At 47.2% G+C, this 22,760-nt stretch overlaps 1 protein-coding gene across 2 annotated transcripts; it reads right to left on the bottom strand.

The window, feature by feature from the left end:
- Positions 1-135: 135 nt before the first annotated feature.
- Positions 136-22,013, bottom strand: TEX28 (testis expressed 28). 2 transcript variants are annotated; one of them, XM_012521345.3, is made up of 5 exons: positions 21,849-22,013; positions 20,122-20,221; positions 12,092-12,822; positions 1,488-1,623; positions 136-717 (listed from the first exon to the last, which is right to left on the bottom strand). In XM_012521345.3, exons 2-5 carry the CDS (start codon positions 20,131-20,133, stop codon positions 361-363), a joined length of 1,236 nt encoding a protein of 411 aa, XP_012376799.1. In that variant the 5' UTR covers positions 20,134-20,221; positions 21,849-22,013; the 3' UTR covers positions 136-360. The 2 variants fall into 2 exon arrangements, with proteins under 2 accessions (XP_012376799.1, XP_023441631.1); XM_023585863.1 differs by lacking the exons at positions 20,122-20,221; positions 21,849-22,013 and adding an exon at positions 17,700-17,814.
- Between the last annotated feature and the right edge of the window lie 747 nt (positions 22,014-22,760).

The following is a 22,760-nucleotide window of genomic DNA, read 5'->3' as shown; positions in this document are numbered from 1 at the left end:
CGCGGGAAATAAATGGGGGCTCTCTGCCCCCACCCACCCAGAAAAGTCCCAAAGGCTGCCAACACAGCTTGGGGGCACCTTTGGACCCGGAATCATCTGGTGTCGAGGGTGCAGGTGTAAAGAGGAGAGCACCTCTGTGCTTTATAGACTTTATTCTTTCCGAACCCCGTCTCTGCAGATGGTGCTGCACGATCGTGGAGAGGTGCAGGGGTGAGGTAGGTGGGTGTCTGCGGATCTGTCGCCCGGCTAGTGTGATGGAATCAGAAAGAGGGAGCTGAAGAGCAGCCGTGTCGGGGGGGCTCACTGGAGTCCCTCAACACCCCAAAAGAGGACACCTGGGCCCCCCGCCCCCGCAGCCCTTTAAGTCCCATCGGCTAGAGGGCTGAAGACCTTGGAGTAGAGTCTCCACTTGGAGGTGACCCACGCCTGCCAGTCCACGGTGGAGATGGCCGGCCACCTCTGCCAGGCCAGGGCCCCGAGGCCGATCAGCATGAGCGTGGCGCACGTCCGCAGGCGCGTCTTGATGAGGGGCAAGGGGCAGGCGCACACGATGGACACGGAGACCAAGAGGATGGTGGCCAGCGTGAGGAGCAGGCTCATGAACTTGAACAAGAGCTCCTGCGGCCCGTGTCTGAGCTTCCGCATCATCTCCAGCTGGGACACTTGCTGTAGTGTCTCCAGCTTGGCTATCTGGCTCTTGAAAGTCTCCATGACCTCCTGCGGGGGACAGAGCGCACACACTCACCCGGAGGCCGGCACGGAAGGATGGCCTTTCCCTGAGCTCCCGAGGGCTGCTCGACAAGGATCGCCACGTTGCAGGTTTGAAGACGGAAGCTAAGACATGAGAGTGCCTCCCAAGAAGAGGGAGAGACCTGCTGCTGAGGACCCTGTCTCAGGAGGGTACACTTCTCCCTCTGTTTTCCAGGACCAGAGACGCGTCCGTCTAATTCGGCTGCCCGCCGTCCAGTTTCTGCTGTGACCGAGAACTGGCTGGGAAACAGCTAATCAAGGGCAGGAGTCAGAGCTGGCAGCGGAGGGAAACTCTTCCCCAGGCGCCGGGTGACCCGTGGTCTAAACTGGTGCTTCGCGGCAGGTGGTCCCTGGCCCAGTAGTGCCAGCATTCTCTGGGGACTCATCAGGCCCACCCAGATCCACTGAGTCAGGGACTCTGGGATGGGGTCCCCAGCCCTTCTTCTAACAAGCCCTCTGGGTGGTTCTGGTGACCCCGGAAGTGCGCGAGGCAAGGCGCCAAAGCTACCAATAAACGAAGCTGGCTCGTGCGAGGCAGGACGTGAGCCCAGAGATGAGGCCCCGCCAGCCCTAAGGCCAGCGCGTGCGGTGCCATTGCCCCCTCTGGAGGGGGGAGCTCAGGAGCCTTCGGCCTCCTTCCTTCATGCGGGGCACGAGCCCCGATTGCCCCGTGCGCGTGACCTGCCCTCCGTTCCCCGCCGGGCCCGGGCCCTGGCAGGTGCCCCTGAGGGTCTCACCCATATCTCCTTGGTGTGCTCGTAGGACAGGTAGGCCATTTTCTCCTCCGCACAGGCCAGGTTCTGTTTGAGGTGGTAAATCTCATCCAGGTACCCCTGCAGATGGTCCGTCACCTGTTCTTCCATCGCCTTTTGTCTTGGGAGCAAAAGAGAAAGTAATATTCCCTCCGTCCCTCGCCCAGAGCTCGAGCTAAGGGGTAAGTTGTCCTGTACCCAGACTGCCCGTCTTCCTGCTCTCTTCTCAAGCTCTAGTCAAATCTGCCTGCTCCTCCAGGGCTTCCTGGGAACACCCCAAACACACGTCAGCCACACACACACATGCACACGCTTATGTGCAGAGATATTTTAGTTGTATTTTGAGAAGCAGGTGCTCAACCACTTGAGCTACATCTGCTCCCCCGTATTTACTTTTTTTAAATGTTACATTCAAAAAATGAGGTCCCCATATACCCCCCACCACCCCACCACCCCACCCCTCCCACATCAACAACCTCTTCCATCATCGCGGCACATCCACTGCACCTGGCGAATACATTCTGGAGCACCACTGCACCACATGGACAGCGGTCCACATTGTAGTCCACACTCTCCTCCAGGCCACCCAGTGGGCCATGGCAGGACACACAACGTCCAGCATCCATCCCTGCAGCACCACCCAGGACAACTCCAAATCCTGAAAATGCCCCCACACCATAGCTCATCTTCTGTCTCCTTACTATCAGCAGCCACAATGGCCACCCTCTCCACATCACTACTATAATTTCTTCCCTTACTAATCACAATAGCTCACGAATAGAATATCAGTAAGTCCACTCTATCCATACTCTATTCGTCCATCCTGTGGACCTTAGAAAGGTTGTGTCCACTCCACATCTATATCCAGAGGGGGCTTAGATTCCACATGGCTGATGGATGCAATCCTCCTGCTGGCAGCTGTCGGCACTCTTGGCTCCCTGGTGTGGTGGTTGACTTTCTTCACCTCCCTGTCAGCTGGCCAGGGTAAGTTCAACAAACCAGAGGGTAGGAGCCACAAGACAGCTGTGTATTTACTTTTGTTGAACAGCTTTACCAAACAGCTCTAGGTAGAAATTAAAAGCTAAACAATATATGTAGGTTATTAGATACCATATAGATGCCCAATACTGTGTTTGGCATTCAGTAGTAAATCAATAACCATCTGTTGGGTATAGGGATTGAGCAATCACAAAAGACCACACATTCTATGATTCCATTTCTCTGAAATGTCCAGAACAGGCAAATCCACAGAGACAGAAAGTAGACGAATGGTTTCCAGGGTTGCGAGGAGTGGGAGGGGAGAGTGACTGCTAATGGGGTTGAGGTTTCCTTTTGGGGTGATAAGAATGTTCTGGAACGAGATCGTGATGGATACACAATGCTGTGCATAGACTCAAAACCACTGAATTAAATACTTTAAAAGGGAGAATTGTATGCTATCTGATTTATAGCTCAATAAAGCTGTTATTTAACAAAACAGCCAAAAAGAAGGGGGATTGTGGTAATGGTTGCACAACTCATTAAATTTACTCAAAATCACTGCAACAGACACTTAAACTGGTACATTTACTGGTATGTAAATTCCACCTCAACAGAGCTGTTTAAGAAAACACAAGCAAAACAGCCCTACTTGCTATCTATGGCTACACATATGAGTACTGTAGTAAAAGTATAAATAGGTGCACAGAAGCAGTAAACAGCAAAGTGAGGATCGTGGAGAAGAAGGGGTGGGGTTTGTAGCAAGAGAGCATCAATGGAATCTTTTAACATATTATTTATTACCAAAAAAAAAAAGATTTGAAGCAAATACGGCAAATGTTAAGACTTGAGAAAGCTGGGGGTGGAAATCTAGGCATTGAGGAAGTTTTTCTCTCTGCTTTCCCTAGTTTGCAGATATTTCCTAGTCAAGACTCCTTTTGATAAGTTCCTCATTTGGGCACCAGGCAGGACAGAGGCCAGGTGGCCAGGGACGGGGTCAGAGCATCGTCCTGCAGGAAAGTCAAGGAAGGTTTGACCCCGGCTGGTGGCAGTGACACTGGAGAAGAGGATGGGTGCTGGGCAGGGATGGAGAAGATGGAACAGCTGGTCCCATGCCTTTGGAGATAGGGAGAAGGAGTCAAGGATGGGGGCCATGCTACTGGCTTGGCTGATCAGAAGCAAGGGTGCTCTTTGCAGAGGAAGGGAATATGAGACAAGGAGCAGGCTCAAGATGAAAGACAAGTTCTAGTTGGTCCCGCTCTGCAGACTTCATGGTCACACACATTAGGCAGCTAAGGAGCCAAAGGCTCATTGGTTGAAAGCCAATTCCTCAGAATCTGGTACAGAGTGCTCCATCCGTCTCTGCCCCTGTAGAGAAGAGAGCCAGCCAACCACTTGGCCCGGGCTTCTGCCCCCAGAGAGGGGGAATGACAGGGCATCCATCCTGATCACAGATTCCTCATTACTATTCTTCATTTACCCAAAGGACCTAGCCACAGGAATACTCAAGGTATTCACTAGGTTCAAATCTATATTCATGAATACATTCTTTTTCTTTAGGAATACGAATCAACTCTTGGCTAATACATTCATATGAATTTATGAATATATTCTTGAATAGATGACCAAATAAGAAGACAGTAATAAACAATATCTTCACAAGCATATTCTCTGTCCCCCTTTCTCCTTGCCCCCCAGTCTTTGTGCTCTCTGATGGCAGCCTCCTGGGCTGCCACGTGGCTGACTTTCCTCCCCTTTGCTTCCCCAGTGCAGGACCCCTCTCTACCCAGCTTCCTACAGTCACAGAGGCAAATGGAACACTCTGGAAAATGCTCTTACAAAGACAAAATGGTGACCGGTCAACCACAATGCCACTCCAATCTGCCAAAGATATTGAAACTACTCTCTCTAAAACAAATCATCCAAACTTGGATCATTTTGTCAAAAGAGTATTTTCTTCACTGATAAGTTTTGTTTGTTTATTGTTTTTTTAGGATAGATATGTTTTTTCCATTGTATTTTTTTGAAGGTACATAGATCACAAAAAAATGTTACATTAAAAAATATAAGAGGTTCCCATATATCCCCCACCCTCCTCACCCCACTCCTCCCACATCAACAACCTCTTTCATCATCGTGGCACATGCACTGCACTCAGTGAATCCATTTTGGAGCACTGCTGCACCGCATGGATAATAGTTTACATTGTAGTTTACACTCTCCCCCAGTCCACCCAGTGGGCCATGGCAGGACATACATTGCCCAGCATCTGTCCTTGCAGTACCACCCAGGACAACTCCAAGTCCTGAAAATGCCCCCACATCATATCTCTTCTTCCCTCTCCCTACCCTCAGCAGCTACCGTGGCCACTTTCTCCACATTAATGCTACAGTTTCTTTCATTACTAGTCTCAACAGTTCTATAGTAGAATACCAGTAAATTCACTCTAATCTGTATTTTATTCCTCCATCCTGTGGACCCTGGGTTGGTGATGTCTGCTCCACCTCTATATCAAGAGGGGACTTAGGTCCCACATGGTTGATGGATGCAATTCTCCTGCTTGCAGTGGCAGGCACTCTTGGATCCCTGGTTTGGTGGTTGACCATCTTCACCTTGCTGTTAGCTGACCTGTGCTTGTCCAAGAAACCAGAGAGTAGGAGTTGAAACTCTGCTGAGGCTCAGGGTCCAGCTGACACAAGGCCAGTCCAGAGACTGAGGTCTCCTGGATATATACCAACCCCAGTGCCAACCACAGGTTCAGTAGAAGTGGCAGAAGAGGCAGGTGTAGAGAGATAACCTCTGAGTCCAACTCCATCACACTCAGGAACACAAATTCCAAAGTAGGGCCCACTGACAAGGCATTGAAATAAAAAGAGCCAACTGCCATGACCATAGAATCTGTGTGTCTCCATAGCCCTCAGGAGCACCAGTACCTGGGGTTGTGTCTACTTTGACTGTCTCTGGGATCTGCTGAGGCATGCATAAGCACAACCCCTCTGATGACCTCTTGACTCTTTTTTGAAGACTCTTAGCTATATAAACTCATTTGTCTTTACCATTTCCCCCTTTTATTCAAGGTCTTTTTCTAGTTGCATCACCAGTTAGTGATTCCTAGGGATGAGCCTCCCTGATGCTGAGGGATTACTACCATATTGCATTTAATTGTCACTGTCTTTTAATTGCTCTTTCTTTCTTTATTTTTCATTGTGGGAACATATCAACAATGTCAACTTTCCCATCCAATCTCTCCCAAGCATGCCACTCAGTGGAATTCATCACATTCACCATGTTGTGGTCCCCTCACCACCTTCTATTACTAAAAATTTCCCATCTCCCCAAACAGAAACCCACACCCATTTTGCATTAATTCCCCATTCTCCCTGCCCTCCCCTACTCCTGGCAACCTATACTCTAATGTCTGTCTCTACAAGCTTGCATGTTCTCTGGCATTTTCCTTATAGTTACCACGGGGCTTAAATTTAACATCCGAAATCTGTAACAATTGCATTTGCTTTGATATCAATTTCACTTCAATAGTTTATACAAGCTACATTCCCACACCCCTCTGTCCTCCCACCTTTTTGTTGTCCTCATTACAAATTACATGTTTATACATTATGAGTCCCAAATCACTGATTGCTCATTACATTTTATGCATTTGCCTTCTTTATCCTGTAGGAAGTAAAAAGTGGAGCTACAAACCAAAAATGCAATGGCACTGGCATTTATAGTTACCTGTGTCATTACCCTCACAGAAGATCTTTATTGCTTCATGCAGCTTCGATCTATTGTCTCTTGTCCTTTCCTTCTAACCTGCAGAACTCTCTTTAGCATCTCTTGCAGGGCTGGTCTAGTGGTGACAAAGTCTCTCAGCTTTCATTTACCTGGGACTGTCTTAATCTCACTCATTTTTCACAAGACAGTTTTTCCAGATATAGAATTCTTAGTTGGCAAGTTTTTGCTCTCAGCACTGTAAATATGGCGTCCCACTGCCTTCCTTCTTCCATAGTTTCTGATGAGAAATCGGCACTTACTCGCATTAAGGCTACCTTGTACGTGACATTGTTTTTTCCTTGCAGCTTTCAGAATTCTCTCTTTATCATTGGCATTAGACAGTTTGATTACAACATGGTGCAGTGTGGGTATATTTGGGTTTATTGTGTTTGGAATTTGTCTTGGATGTATATATTCATGTCTTTTGTTAAGTTTGGTAAGTTGTCAGCAATTATTTATTTGAATATTCTCTCTGACCCTTTGTCCCTTTCTTCTCCTTCCTGGACTCCCACAATGCATATATTGTTTTGTTTTGTTTTGTTTTGATACAATATTTTGATTTTATTGTAAATCAAATCAATAATATGAAATCAACCATATTTTCTAAATTATCCAAATGAAAAATAAACAACGATTTTCATTACATGATGAGGTGTCCTGACCACTATTTTAAAAATTTTAAGTTTTAAACATAATTTCACTTAACCACATTGTTACTATGCTTTAAAAGGTAAAATTTTAAAAAAAAAAGGTAAATAAATTCTAGGGCCACTTCAAGGTAAGAAATTCTATTAAATAAATCCAAGTTAGAAATAATTTAAGCTGTTTTCAGATGAGGATAAGGGATAAGGTATTTCTCATCACATACAATATAACTACTAGACAAGTTCTAATATGTAATGAACACTCAGGATACTGAGTACAGATACCTTAAATATATAGATGTGTCTTTCATTTGAGGATATTTCCATAAGCAACATTAAGAAAAATAATAGTTGTGCTTCTTCCTATAGTTACTATTAGTACTATTTATTGAATACTTCTGTGTGCCTGACTCTGTATAATACAATACTTTTGTTTCCTTACTTAATCTTTATAATAAAATTACAGGCACTTTATTTATTTTTTTAATTAAAAACCTGGATTGATATTTTCTTTCTTCCTTCCTTCCTTCCTTCCCTTCTTCCTTCCCTTCCCTTCATGTTCCATTAAAAAAATACGAGTTCCCCTTATACCCTCCCCCACCCCCCTCACCCCTCTCCTCCCATAACAACAACCTCCTCCATCACGGGACATTCAGTGCACTTGGTGGCTACACCTCTGAGCACTGCTGCACCACATGGTCAATGGTCCACATTATAGTTTCCATTCTCCCCCAGTCCACCCAGGGGGCCATGGGAGAACAAACAATGTAAGTGTCCCTGCAGTACCACCCAGGACAAATCCAAGTCCTGAAAATGCCCCCCCCCCAACACATCCCTTCTTCCCTCTCCCTGCCCTCAGCAACTACCATGGCCACTTTCTCCACATCATTGCTACAATTTCTTCCATCATGAGTCACAATAGTTCTATAGTAGAATATCAGTAAGTCCACTCTAATCCATATTTTATTCCTCCATCCTGTGGACCCTGGGATGGTTGTGTCCACTCCACCTCTGTATCAAGAGGGTGCTTAGATTCCACTTGGATGATGGATGTAATTCTCCTACTTGCAGTTGTAGGCACTCGCACATATTGTTATCCTTGATGATGTCCCACAGGTTCCTCAAGTTCTGTTCACTTCTCTTCGTTCTCTCTTCTTCTGTTCCTCAAACTAGATGAATTCAGTAGTCTTATCTTTAAGTCTACTGATTCTTTCTTCTATCAGCTCCAATCTGCTGTTGGACCCCTCTAGGGAATTTTTCATTTCTGTTTCTGGGGTCTTTGGCTCAATCTTTTTGTGATTTCCATGTCTCTGTTGGTATTTTCTTATGTTCATATATTGTTTTCCTGATTTCCTATAGTTCTTCATCCACGTTCTCCTTTAGCTCTTTGAGTATATTTGGGACCATTTTTTTTAAAGATTTTTTTATTATTTATTATTTATTTCTCTCCCCTTCCCCCCCCCCCCCCATCCCAGTTGTCTGTTCTCTGTGTCTATTTGCTGCATCTTCTTTGTCCGCTTCTGTTGTCAGCAGCACGGGAATCTGTGTTTCTTTTTGTTGCGTCATCTTGTTGTGTCAGCTCTCCGTGCATGCGGCACCACTCCTGGGCAGGCTGCACTTTCTTTTGCACTGGGCAGCTCTCCTTATGGGGCGCACTCCTTGCGCTTGGGGCTCCCCTACGCGGGGGACACCCCTGCATGGCACAGCACTCCTTGCATGCATCAGCACTGCACATGGACCAGCTCCACATGGGTCAAAGAGGCCTAGGGTTTGAACCGTGGACCTTCCATGTGGTAGATGGACGCCCTAACCACTGGGCCAAATCTGCTGCCCGGGACCATTTTTTAATGTTTCTTCTTTCTTTCTTTTTTTTTTTTAGGACCATTTTAAAAAGTCTTTGTCTGGTATGTCCCAAGTCTTGTTCTTCTCATGGATTTTTTTCTAAAGCTTTAATCTTCTCCTTCGTCTGGGTCATCACTTCCTGTTTCTTTGTATGTTTTGTGATCTTTTGTTGAAACCTGGACATTTTGACATTTTAGCATGTTATCGCTAGAATTTAGATTCTGTAGCTCTGTTCCTTAAACTTATATCCACCTACTGTAATGACAGAGCTTTCCTGAATCCCAGGAGCTAGCAAACAAACAAAAAAAGAAACTAAAATAGAGTACCTTTCCCAGCCTTCGTAGACTGATCTGGGCAAGTGCTGTCCTTCAGAACTTATCCATATAATGAGTTTAAAGAACAGCTCAAGGCCGAAGCCTAGGACCCATCCTTTCTGCACATGCACCTTGTTCATTTCTGGGCATGTTTGTGTGGCCCTAGGATTTCTCCCTTTCCAGGGATACAAATGTCCCCTCTTTTCTAGATGTTTTCCCCACTGTCTCAAGCACTGCACTGTGTGTTCCCAGCCAGCACTCCCTTGCCCCAGGCAAGTGTTCTGTAGGAGAGCTCTGTGAGCTGCCTGCTACATGCCAGGCAAGTTTTGGCGTGCCTGTGACAGGTATCCTCATTCAGTTCCTCAGGCCACTCCCAGAAAGACTAGGCTGGACATGCTGTCACATGAATTTCCCCTCTGTCTTTTAGAAAATGCCTTCTCAAAAGAAAACGGATTGAGCTGGGAGAAGCCTGACAGGACCCGGAGTTTGAAATCTTGGCTGGGGGTGCACCCAGGTGCCGTGACACCATGAGCTGATGGCATATGGCACATGTGCTCTCCTATGTATGCAAGTGGCTCATGGAAATGGTTTTCAAGAGATCTGAACAGGGTAGAAGTTGAAAAAGTCCAGCAAACTCTGCCCTAGTGCAAGAATTCCTGGGCCCCACCCCCACCAGCCACACACCGCCCCGTGCCTCTTGGAGAGTCCACTTCCCCATCTCTAAAGCAGGCATGGAGGGAAGCGGACTTGGCCCAGTGGTTAGGGCGTCCGCCTACCACATGGGAGGTCCGCGGTTCAAACCCCGGGCCTCCTTGACCCGTGTGGAGCTGGCCCATGTGCAGTGCTGATGCACACAAGGAGTGCAGCGCCACGCAGGGGTGTCCCTCATGTACGGGAGCCCCACGCACAAGGAGTGCGCCCCGTAAGGAGAGCCGCCCAGCGCGAAAGAAAGTGCAGCCTGCCCAGGAATGGCACCGCACACACGGAGAGCTGACACCACAAGATGACGCTGGGGGGCGAGAAATAAATAAATCTTTAAAAAAATGACTGGAAAAATATATTTTAAAAAAATAAAAATAAATAAAGCAGGCATGGAACCCTGCAGGCAGCAGGCACTACCTGCTCCTCGTTTTCACCAGTGTTATGGAAAACCACCTTCAGCCCTTTCCCCATTTCTCCCAGGCCAGCTGGGCTCGGTGGACCTGCTTTTTTGCTTGTAATACAAATGGGTCAGGGTAGGCCAATGGTTGTACCAAACAACTGGAAAGTCGCAGTGGCTCAACACAACAGAAGTTCACTTCGCAGTCGTGTCACAGTCCAGTGGTGGGGGGAGGCAGTGGGGGCGGGCTGAGCGGGACAGCTTTTAGAATTCATGCGAGGCGTCGTTGAGAGGGAGAAAGGGGCAGCCCTGCCTCCCACCCTGCCTCAGCCCTGCAGCTGAAAGAGGCTGATCCCACAGCGGGTGCGGCATGCACCCAGGCCTGACGGTCTCGCTGTCCTGCACCCCGGAGCCACCGGTGGGGATGTTTGTTTCTCCTACCGAGTGTTGTTCTTGCTTAATATCAGCCTGCCCTTGGCAATGTTATTCTGACCAGGGGTCTTGTGAAGCGCCCAGGATTTTAGATCAGGCTGTGTAGCCAGCTGAATGGTGCCTCCTGCACCCCCCAAAAAAGCTATGCCTGGGGGCTCCCCCCCAAAAAGCTATGCTGAATTCCTGATTCCTGGTACCTGTGAGTGTGACCTTGTTTGGAAATAGAGTCTTTGCAGATGGAGTCAAGTTCAAGTGAGGGCAGACTGGAGCCAGGTGGGCCCTTAATCCAACAGGACTGGGGGCCTCAGTAGAAATGGAGTGAAGTCACAAAGACAGACAGACACACAGAGAGGGGACAGCTGTGTGACGACTGTGGCAGAGACCCAGCTGGGCCACAGGCCGAGGAAGGCCAGGGCTTGCCGGGCGCCCCTGGAAGCCAGGAAGGGGGCGTGCCCAGATCCTGCCCTTGAGCTGGCACCCGGAGTTGGGGCTTCTCGCCTCCACAACCAGGAGCGAATAAATTGCAGTTGTTTCAGGCCCCGCGGCTAGTGGTCGTTTGTCGCGGCAGCCCTCGGAAATGCGTATGGGCTGCCATGCCTGGTGAAAAGCGCCCCCCACGGGAACCCTGCGGTTCTGGCCCGCTCGCTTCCTTGACCATGCACGGCCCTGTGCCAGGTGTTACCTGCCCTGCCTGGCGTCCGAAGCAGGGTGGGTGCTGGCCGCATTAGGGGCCAGTTCCCAGGCAGGTAGGTACTGAAGGAGCTCCGGGGGTCTTTTCCTAAAAGTGCCAAGGCTCTTGCCTCATGTGAATGAACCTCTCCCGGCCGAGCAAGGTTGTTCTGCAGATTGGAGAGGCTGCCGTGGCTGGCTTGGGAAAGAAGGGAAGCCTCTGCTCGGAGATGCCCAACTTGGCCTTGATTTTCCCACCCGTGGGCCCTAGCCTGGTCTTAAACAAAAACAGCTTCCGCCCCATTGTACCATGCAGAGTCCAGAGAGCAGCCAGCTTCTGAACAAAGATCCAGTGCTTGGCCTGGTGCCTGAGCTCAGCCACGAGGGCAGGTAGAAAGAGCCAGAATGAGCGGCAGCGAGGCAATGCCCTGCCCGAAGTCATGGAAACAAAGTAGAAGGCAGCCCAGCACTAGAAAGTACCTCCCTCACTACTGAACGGAGTCCGCTAGAAGCTAAGTGCCACCGCCATCGCCTCTGCCACCACCAAGGCAGAGGTGCCGCCTGCGCCCCACTGCTGCGGCCACCTGGAAGGACCGAGAGGGCCCTCCCTGGCCTCATTTGCCAGCAGAGGACAGCAGAAACGGGCCAGCCCCAAGGAGGACAGCCACCCGACCGCCCCGGGCGGGACAAACACACCTGCCCGTGCCTGCTTGCCTCTCCCTCTGGCTCGCCCAAGCTCTCGGCCCAGGCTCCCTGTCACCATCCCGGTGGCGGTCCTTTGCGTTGGCCTCTTCTGGTCCCCAGAGCCCAGGGGGGCGGGGAGGGGGCACGGCTCACCTGCACTTGCCCTCCTCCAGGGACTCCAGCCACAGCTGCAGGTCGCTCAGGTACTGCTCCTTTAGGCTCCAGTAGGACCCCTGGAGGCTGATGTGGATGGCCTTGGCCTCTTCCAGCTCCTCCTTCATCTTCTGCAGCAGCAGGTGGCGTTGCTGGGCCTCCTGCGTCATGTCGGAGGTCTTTCCCTGCAGCTCACCGGAGGAGCAGGGCTCCAGGGTGAAGTGCCTGACAGCGTGGGACAGATCGGCCGACAGGCTGTCCTCCCCCTGCGGCTTGGGGGCGCTCGCCAGCGGGCCCTCCCTGCTGGGCAGCTCACAGTCATGCAGGCTCCTCTCGGACTTGGGCGCGAAGCCCTTTGGCTGGCAGCCTTCCTCCAGCTCCCGGAGCTGCTGGTGGTACTGGCGGAGGCGCCGCTCGATCTGGGCGATGGTGGCGGAGGTGCGCTGGTTCACCCTCTCGAAGGCCTGCCGGATGTGCGGGGCCTGGTGCCGATTGGCTTTGGACACCAGCTTGAGGTAGCCCACGGTGTTCTCGTCCCGGCTGGCCTTCTCCACCCTCAGCTGCTCGGAGAGGTAGAGGATGCGATGCTTGACACTCTCCTGATGGTTCCGGGCCAGCTCCCCATCCGAGACGCAAGAGTGGCCGCTGGGGCCGTCCTCACTTGATGCCAGGGACCTGCACGATGGGACGTTGAACGGGAGGGTGGCACTTTGGCCCTTTGCGTGGTCTGCCTGCCGTGGGGAGCAAATGAGCAGAAAACAGGACACGTCACAGCTTGGTTCTAGGAAAAGACGTACACACACGGGCAGATACTTACGTACACAAGGGTCGGGCATCCACGATGGGCCAAGGCAGCCTTTCGCCGCCTTTTCCGGACCCTGCTCCTCGCTCTACAGGACACCCCTTCCTAGGGCCCCCAGAGGGCTAGCGGCCCCCCTCCAGATCCCCCCTGCCTGCTCGCACACCTCTCCCTCCTAGTCTTGCTTCCGAGATCTTCCAGTTGTGTCTCATCTTGTAAAGAGCCGCCATGAAGTATGCAACAAACTCATTCACGCCCCCCGGCACGACTTGCTCTATTGCTCCTCCCCGCGAGAGAGGAGAGGTAGGCAGGGCTACTTGCATTCTAACAGGGTCGTTCATTTATTCAACAAATATTTACCCAGCGCCTACCATGTGGTACAGAATAACAGACTCATTCCTCGCTGCTGCCTGCAGCGGAAAACTCTAGAGTGACAGAAAAGAACGACTCTCTCGTGGGGAAGGGTAACAGAAAGAGCACTGCCTTCAAGGTAGAACCCAGTTCAAATCCTGCCTCTACCACCATGTGACCTTGGACAAATTCATAAACCTCTCTGACCTCTCTTTTCTCATCTCCAAATGAAGGAGGCACTACTGATGTAACTGGAGCACAGTGGACCAAGAGCACAGCGGAGAGTGATGAGCTCCGCGAGGCAGGTGGGGCCCAGTCAGGGAAAACTTCTGCCCTGATTCTACTCTGAAACTGTAAGCACCCTCAGGAGAGTCTGAGAACTGAAAATGCTCTCCCACTGACAAATCAGAAGTAATTATATTGTAATATATATTTATAGATGGTTTCTGTGTATTTTATTGATGCAGATTAGACCTTGATCAAAAGAACACAATTTGATACCACTACACAACCATCAGATTGGCAGATATTAGACAGATCAACAATAATAAGTGTTGGCAAGGACGTGGAAAACAGGAAAACTTGACCACCGTGAGCGGTACAACCACTTTGGTAAAAAACTTGGTAGTATATTAAAGGTGAAGGTCCACATACTGTCTGTCTAGCAGTTGCAGTCCTAGGTCTGTCCCTTACAGAAAAATGTGCACATGTGAGACAGGCGCACTAGTGTTCCTAGCAGTCAAGAACCAGAAACAGCCTACTCACCCGTCAGTAGAAGAATATGTAAGTCATACAACAAAGTACCATCCAGCAACAAAAATTACCTACAGTCTTTAAAACCATGAATGAACTTCACAAGCAAAATACTGAACAAAAGGTCAACCATAGAAAAATCCATACTGTGTGATTCAATTTATATGAAGTTCCAAAGCAGACAAAAGTCAGTGATACGTTTATGTTTCATTTTTGTTTAGGGGGTCATTCACAGGCAGAAAAGCTGTAGGGAAATGCATGGCTTAAATCAGTACCATAAAGATTAGGATAGTGCTTGCTAGTAGGGTGGAAGGAAGGATTGGGACTGGGGAGGGATATATGGAGGCCAGGGCACCTGACCTGAATAGTTGTGAAAAGTATGTTCTCTTGATAATTCTTTGTTAGCTGTATGTTGACATTTTAAGCAACTGTAGGTACACACGTCAGATTTTCACAATTTTTAAAAATTTTCAAATGTCCAATGGTGGGTTTAACAGATTGGATCTGGTTAGAGAGACAATTAGAGAATTAGAGAGAATTAGTATACACTGCAAAACACAACTAGAGAAGGTGTATAGAATATAGCACAGAGGCACAAAGAAATAGAAAGATAGAAAATTTTGAAAAATAGAAGACATGGAAGAGAAACTGAGAAGATTTAACAAAAATTGAATTTCAATAAGAGGATGAAGACAGAGAGAATGAGGCAGCAGCAATATTTCAAGAGACACTAAGAATTTTCCAGAACTGGTGAAAGGTACAAATCCACAAATTTAAGAAGTCCAACAAATCACAAATGGGAAAAACAGAAATAAGTCCACACATGGCCATGTCATAGTTAAACAGGAGACTCTCAAAAGACAAAGATAAGATCTTAAAAGCAAGTGAGAAGAGGGACAAGAGCAGCACAAAAAGGTGCTCCTAGAGTCAGCTCATGCTACAGGGCAAGTATTAATCATCCAGAGGTATGTAAAGCACCTGTTTGGGGGCCCCAGGAGACCAGAAGATGGTCCTGCAACATTCTTGAAAGAATGGAGGGAGGAGACTGCCCAACTGCTGGGAAGATTCATGAGTGGAGCAAACCACACCGCCGAGGCTAGTGCACATCCATCCTTCACTGGTGGCACAAGCCGCCTTGGGGGCTATTCTGTGGCTGGAGTTGGAAGCTACATTTCCAAAACATGGAGGAAGAAGAGATGGAAGAGACCAACTTCAGCTAGCAATTTTAAATTCAGTGGGCTAAAGTATAATCCTAAGAACAGCTGATTTGGATTTCCTATCCAAATCAGGAAAGTACCATTTTAACTCTGCCCCTGGCATGAGGGGAAGTGGGACTGACTGACTAAAAATCACCAGCCTGCTGGTAGGGACAGGCTTCTTTCACCCAGATTGGCCTGCAGCCCTGGCTTAGGCTTCAGCCCTACCTCTGGCAGGGAGGAAGCTGGCAGGCCCTACACCAGCCTCTCCGGGTGACTATAGGTACATTCAGCTGGACAGAGTCGGAAGTCTACAGGGGCAACTGTGGTCATCTTGGACCCATACTGTATAGATGGCTGCCTACACCAACAGCTCCATCCTTGCCCCAGGCAGAGTAGAAAGGGGAGTGAAGCTTCATCAGTCTCTCTGGGCAACTACAATCCAGGCCTGCACGACTTGGATTATTCCACACGGATGTGGCTCTGTCCCTACCCCCAGCAAAGGAAAAAGGTGGGAGAAACTTCATCAGTCCCTGGGGCAACGAGGGCAGCTTGAACCTCCACAGCTTTCAGCACCAACTACATCTTTGGCTGCTACTGCACAACCAGCAAGGGAGAAAGGACAAGAAAGCCCTAAACTAAAGAGAGAAACTATACACAGAACAAATACATCCAGTAAGCCAGACGCCAAGGCACACACACAAAAATTATAATCCACCCCAAGGAATAGGAAGCTATGGCCCAGTTAAAGGAACAAGATAAGCCTCCAGATGATATAAAGGAGTCGAGACAACTAATCACAGATGTTCAAACAAATCGCCTTAATAAATTCAACGAGATGGCTAAAGAGATCAGGGATATTAAAAAGACATTGGGGCGGGGGGGAGGGAGGAGCGGACTTGGCCCAGTGGTTAGGGCATCCGCCTACCACATGGGAGGTCCGCAGTTCAAACCCCAGGCCTCCTTGACCCGTGTGCAGCTGGCCCATGCGTAGTGCTGATGCGTGCAAGGAGTGCCCTGCCACTCAGGGGTGTCCCCACGTAGGGGAGCCCCACACGCAAGGAGTGCACCCCGTAAGGAGAGCTGCCCAGTGCAAAAGAAAGTGCACCTGCCCAAGAAAGGCACCGCCCACACGGAGAGCTGACACAACAAGATGACGCAACAAAAAGAAATACAGATTCCCATGCTGCTAACAACAACAGAAGCAGACAGAGAAAAAGAAACAGCAAATAGACACAAGAACAGACAACCGGGGGCGGGGGGGAAGGGGAGAGAAATAAATAAATCTTTAAATAAAAAAAAAGACATTTGGGGGAAGCAGATGTGGCTCAAGTCACTGGGCACTCGCCTCTCACGTGGGAGGTCCCAGGTTCAATTCCCAGTTCCTCCTGGAGAAGGCGAGCAAACAGTGAGCAGACAAAAGAACCATCTGGGGGGGAGGGGATAAATACAATAAATAATTTTTTTTAAAAAAAGAAGAAGACATTGGATGAGCACAAAGAAGAATTGGAAAGCATGCATAGAAAAATAGCAGCTCTTATGAGAATGAAAAGTGCAGTAAATGAAGTTAAAAATACACTGGAATCATATAACAGCAGATTTGAAGAGTCAAAAGAAAGGATTGGTAAGCTTGAAGAAATGGCCTCTGAAAGCAAACATACAAAAGAACAGATGAAGAAAAGAATGGAAAAAATTGAGCAAAGGTTCAGGAAACTAAATGACAGCAAAAGGGGTACAAACATACATGTCATGGGTGTCTCAGAAGGAGAAGAGAAGTGAAAAGGGGCAGAAGGAATATTTGGAGAAATAATGGTAGAAAATTTCCCAACCCTATTGAAGGGCATAGGTTTCTCTGTGTCCAAGAAGCACAACGTACTCCCATTCAAATAAACCCAAATAGACCAACTCTGAGACACATACTAATCAGAAGGTCAAATGCCAAATACAGAGAGAGAATTCTGAGAACAGTAAGAGAAAAGCAATGCATAACATATAAGGGATACCCAGTAAGATTAAGTGCCAATTTCTCACCAGAAACCATGGAGGCAAGACGACAGTGGTATGATATATTTAAGATATTGCAAGAGAATAACTTACACTCAAGAATCTTATATCCAGCAAGATTGTCTTTCAAAATTGAGGATGAGTTTAGAATATTCAGAGGTAAACAGAAACTGACAGAGTTTGTTACTAAGCGATCAGCTTTGCAGGAAATACTAAAGGATGTGAAATAGTCTGAAAAGAAAAGACAGTAAAGAGAGGCTTGGAAGAGAGTCTAGAAATAAAGATTATATCAGTAACAGTAATTAAAAATCTCAAAAGAGTGGTGAAAATAACATATGACAGATAAAACCTAAAGGTCAAAATGGATGAAATAAGAATCTCCTTTACAGTAATAACACTGAATGTTGATGGATTAAACTCCCCAATCAAAAGACACAGACTGGCAGAACGGATAAGAAAATATGAGGGAAGAAGATGTGGGTCAAGCGATTGGGTTCCCATCTACCCTATAGGAGGTCCAGGGTTCCACTCCCGGGGCTTCCTGGTGAAGGAAAGCCGGCCCATGCCGCGACCTGGTCCGAGTGTTGAGCTGGCCCATGCAGAGTGCTGCCTCACGGAGTGCTGGCTGTGCCGGAGTGCTGGCCTGCGCAGGAGTGCTGGCCTGTGTGGAGAGCTGACGCGGCAAGATGATGCAACAAAGAGAGACACAGAGGAGAGATAATAAATGCAGCAGACCAGGGAGCTGAGGTGGAGCAAGAGATCGAGCACCTCTCTCCCACTCCAGAAGGTCCCAGAATTGGTTTCCAGTGCCACCTAAGGAGAAGACAAGCAGACACAGAAGAACACACAGCAAATGGATACAGAGAGTAGACAACAAATGCAAAACAATGGGGGGGATAAATAAATCAATCTTTTTTTAAAAAACAAAATATGAGCCACCTATATGCTGTCTGCAAGAGACTCACCCTAGACCCAAGGATGCCAATAGATTGAAAGTGAGAAGCTCAAAAAAGATATTCCACACGTGCAGTAACAAAACAAACGTACAAACAAAAAAAGGCAGAGTAGCTATACTTATATCAGATGAAATAGACTTAAAAGACACAACTACTGTGCAATCTGAGGAGGAAGTCAGGAAGAAAAATTCCATTTACAATAGCAACTAAAAGAATCAAATATTTAGGAATAAACTTAACCAAGGATTTACAGCATTTGTATTCAGAAAATTACAATGCATTGTTAAAAGAAAAATTTAAAAGACATAAATAATTGGAAGAACATTCCATGCTCATGAATCGGAAGACTAAATATCATTAAGATGACACTTCTACCCAAATGGATATACAGATTCAATGCAACCCTGATAAAATTCCACCAGCATTTTTTAAATAAATGAAAAACATTATCAAATTTATTTGGAAGGTAAGTGGTCCTGAATAGCCAGACATCTTAAAAAGGAAAAGCGAAGTTGGAGGCCTCTCACTTCTGGACTTTAAATCATATTACCTAACTGCAGTGGTTAAAAACAGCATGGTACAGGCATAAAGGCAGACACATAGACCAATGGAACTGAACTGATGGTTCAGAAACAGACTCTCACATCTATGATCAACTGATTTTTCACAAGCCTGTGAAACCCACCCTGCTCAGGCAGAACAGTCCATTCAACAAATGGCGATGAGAGAACTGGATATACATAGCCAAAAGAAAGACAGACGGCCCCTATCTCACACCTCACAAAAATTAACTCAAAATGGATCAAAAACCTAAATATAAAGGCAGGGAAGCAGACTTGGCTCAACAGACAGAGCGTCCACCTACCACATGGGAGGTCCAAGGTTCAAACCCCGGGCCTCCTGACCCATGTGGTGAGCTGGCCCACTGCAGGGCTGAAGCGCACAAGGAGTGCCGCGCCACACAGGGGTGTCCCCTGCGTAGGGGAGTCCCACACACAAGGAGTGCACCCCATAAGGAGAGCTGCCCCACACGAAAGAAAGTGCAGCCCGCCCAGGAGTGGCACCGCACACATGGAGATGACGCAGCAAGATGACACAACAAAAAGAGACACAGCTTTCCAGTGCTGCTGACAAGAATACAAGAGGGCACAGAAGAACACACAGTGAATGGACACAGAGAGCAAACACCTGGGGGGGGGTGTGGGGAGGAAATAATTAAATAAATAAATATAAAAGCAAGGACTATAAGGCTTTTAGAAGAAAATGTAGGAAAACATCTTCAAGGCCTGGTGGTAGGTGGTAGATTCTTAAAGGAGGTAAGAGGAGAACTGAGATGGACTACTGGTGTTTAACGTAGGTAAAAGTTTCAATTAACTTGACTGTAAAAGTGTGGAAATAGATAGAGCTGATGGTAACACATTATAGTGAGTAGCAGCTGGTTTATAAATGGGAATGTGTCTGGAAAGGGTAATCTAGGAATGCAAATGTCAATTGAAAGAAAGCTAGAGAATAATCTAGGGACTGAGTAACACAGTAAACCCAGAGGTGGATGAGAATTGTGATTGATGGTACGTTTTCAAGGTGTCCTTTGTGAGCTAGAGCAGATGTACATCACTACTGCAGGGTGGTGGGAATGTGGAAAAGCATGGGGAAAATACAACCCGAGTGACCTATGGACGGTGGTTAACAACAATACTATAATATTCATGCATCCATGGCAAAGATGTACTGAGTTGCTAATGGGAGAGTATGGAAAATGTGAGCCAAATGTACACTATGGACCATGGTTAGTGGTAATAGTCTGATGATATCATCTCATCATCCGTAACAAATGTTCCACCAGGGTGTGGTGTGATGAAAGGGTATTGTATGGGAATTCTGCACATGGGCATGACTGTTTTGTAAGTTCACAACCTCTGTCACAAAAATATATTTTTAAAAGAGCAAGTGAGAGGAAAAACAGCTGATTACCTGTAGAGCCATGACTTTTAACCTGAAAGCTGACTACTCGATAGTATCAATGAAATCCAGGAGACAAATGAATCATATCTTCAATATGCTGAGAGAATAACTGTTGAAGAGGAAAAAATAGGTCACATATAAAGAATCAGAAATTAAAACATTCTTCAGACTTTTCAGCAACACACGGGAAGCTAGAGGACAGCGAAGTCACACCTTCAAAATTTGGAGGGGAAAAAAATGATCTTCCAACCTCAAATTCTATACCCATACTGTCAACTGTGAGATTAGACTAAAGACATCTTCAGACATGAAAGAACTCAGATCGTTTCATTCCTATGCCTTCTTTCTCTGGAAGCTGCGAGAGAAGGTGTACCACTTCATCTAAGGAAGAGAGAGACATGGGCTCTATTAAACAGGGGACCCAAGCTCCAGGATGGTGGGAGGAAATCCCAGGCTCCAGCTAGACAGCGGGCCTAGACAGCAAATCAAGAGGCTCCGGGAAGGGTATTTCAAAGGGGATGAAACGAACAGAATGACTGACATCTTAGAACAGAGAGGAGATGTCGACAACTGGGAAATATCAACCTAGTGATAAGTAACAGAAAGCAAGCAAAAAAAAAGGGGGGGGGAGTAGATGTGGCTCACGTGGTTGAGTGCCCACCTCCCACATGGGAGGTCCCAGGTTTGGTTCGTGGTGCCTTCTGAAAAAACAAAAAAGCAAACAACAAGCAAAACAAAGGAAAAAACCAACTCAGGGAAGCCAAAGTGGCTCAGTGGTTGAGCACCAGCTTCCCACAAACAGAGGTCCCAGGTTCAATGCCTGGTCCCCAGTACCTGAAAAAAAAAAGGGGGTGGGGTGGGGAACAAGTATTAACTCCAAAGAAAACAAAAGGTTGGGAGAGAAAGGAAAAACAATCATAGCAATTGGAATGAAGGGTGACAGGAAGTGGGTGTTGCTTGGGGTGCAGGGAGAAGAACGCTACATCATCATCTTTTGCAGTGAGAGGTAGATAGATAATTCCTAAAATATATAGTAAAAACAACAACAACAAAGAAATAGCACTATATAGAAATTAGAGAGATGGAGGTAAATGCCAAAAGAAACATCTAAAAATACAGAAAGTTCTTGATCTGGAAAATGGGCAGTTGGACAGGCAGTGGCTGGGGATGGCTGGTTTTTGTAATAAGCCTCATCGAACCCTTAAGTTCTTTGAAACAGGGGTCGGCCAACTATGGTGCGCCAGACAAAAACATCACACCTTTTTTGTAGTTTGAAATGGTTTTCACGTTTTTAAATGGTTGGAAAAGTCAACAGAATAATAATATTTTGCGAGATGTTGAACGGATATGAAATTCAAATTGCAAGGTTCATAAATAAAGGTTTATAGAACACAGTCACACTTGTTCATTTATGTATTGTCTCAGGCAGAGGTGAGTAGCTGCGACAGAGATTGTGAGGTTCGAAATATCCACTATCTGGCCCTTTACAGGAAGTTTGCTGATCCATGTTTTGAACTAGGTTCATGCATACAAATTGATAAATATAAAAACTGAGCAATTCTTTAAAAAGGGAAGTAGGAAATGGGAAGTAAAAGTTTGCTCAAGACTTGGTCTAGCAGGGGATTTTATAGGTACAATGTAAAACTCGAAATTGAGAGAAAAACGTTTAACTAGATTGGTGAAAAAAAATAAAGGTGGGAAGCAGACATGGCAAAACGGATAGAGCATCTGCCTACCATATTGAAGGTCCAGGGTTCAAACCCAGGGTCTCCTGGCCCATGTGGTGAGCTGGCCCATACACAAGGAGAGCCGTGCCGTAGTAGGAGTGCTGTGCCCCATGTAGGGGAGCCCCACGAGCAAGGGATGCGCCCCGCAAGGAGAACCGCCCGGCACGATAAAGGTGCGGCCTGCCCAGGAATGGCGCCGCACACACGGAGAGCTGATGCAGCAAGATGACGCAACAAAAAGAGACGCAGATTCCAGGTGCCACAAGAATGCAAGTGGACAAAGAAAACACACAGTGAATGGACACAGAGAGCAGACAATGGGGGGACAGGGAGAGAAATAAATAAAATAAATCTTTTTTTTTTAAAATTAAAGGTAACCTGTAGAAGAATAGAAACCAGATCCATAACATCTAAATAACCAAGGGGGTGGGGGTGGGGGAGAAAAAAATGGAATTCAATCAATCCAAAAAAGGAAGAAAAAGAGGAAGAGAAAGAAACAAGATAGGGTAAAGAGAATGCATGAAATAGTATACCAAGAAGATGCGGTATTAATGGCCCTATACCAAATTCTTTTTTTTTTTTTTAATTTTTTAATTTTTTATTGACTTTGTAATAATATTACATTAAAAATATATATGTGAGGTCCCATTCAACCCCACCCCCCCACCCCCCCCTCTCCCCCCCCCAACAACACTCGTTCCCATCATCATGACACATCCATTGGATTTGTACACCAAATTCTTGATAAGACTCAATATAGTAAACATATCAGCCCTCCACCTATTAACCTATAAATTCAATGTGATCCCGAGTCCAAACTCAATGGGAGCATCATGGCGAGCTCGGCTCCTCTTGGGCTTGTGTGGCCCCGTGTGACTGGAAGGGGGATGAAGCAAGAAGCCGAGCCTGAGGGGCAGCGCT

This window comes from Dasypus novemcinctus, chromosome X (assembly GCF_030445035.2).
Source record: "Dasypus novemcinctus isolate mDasNov1 chromosome X, mDasNov1.1.hap2, whole genome shotgun sequence".
Lineage (NCBI taxonomy): Eukaryota > Metazoa > Chordata > Mammalia > Cingulata > Dasypodidae > Dasypus > Dasypus novemcinctus.
The sequence above is the reverse complement of the archived record's forward strand: the minus strand, read 5'-3'. Positions and strand labels throughout refer to the sequence as shown.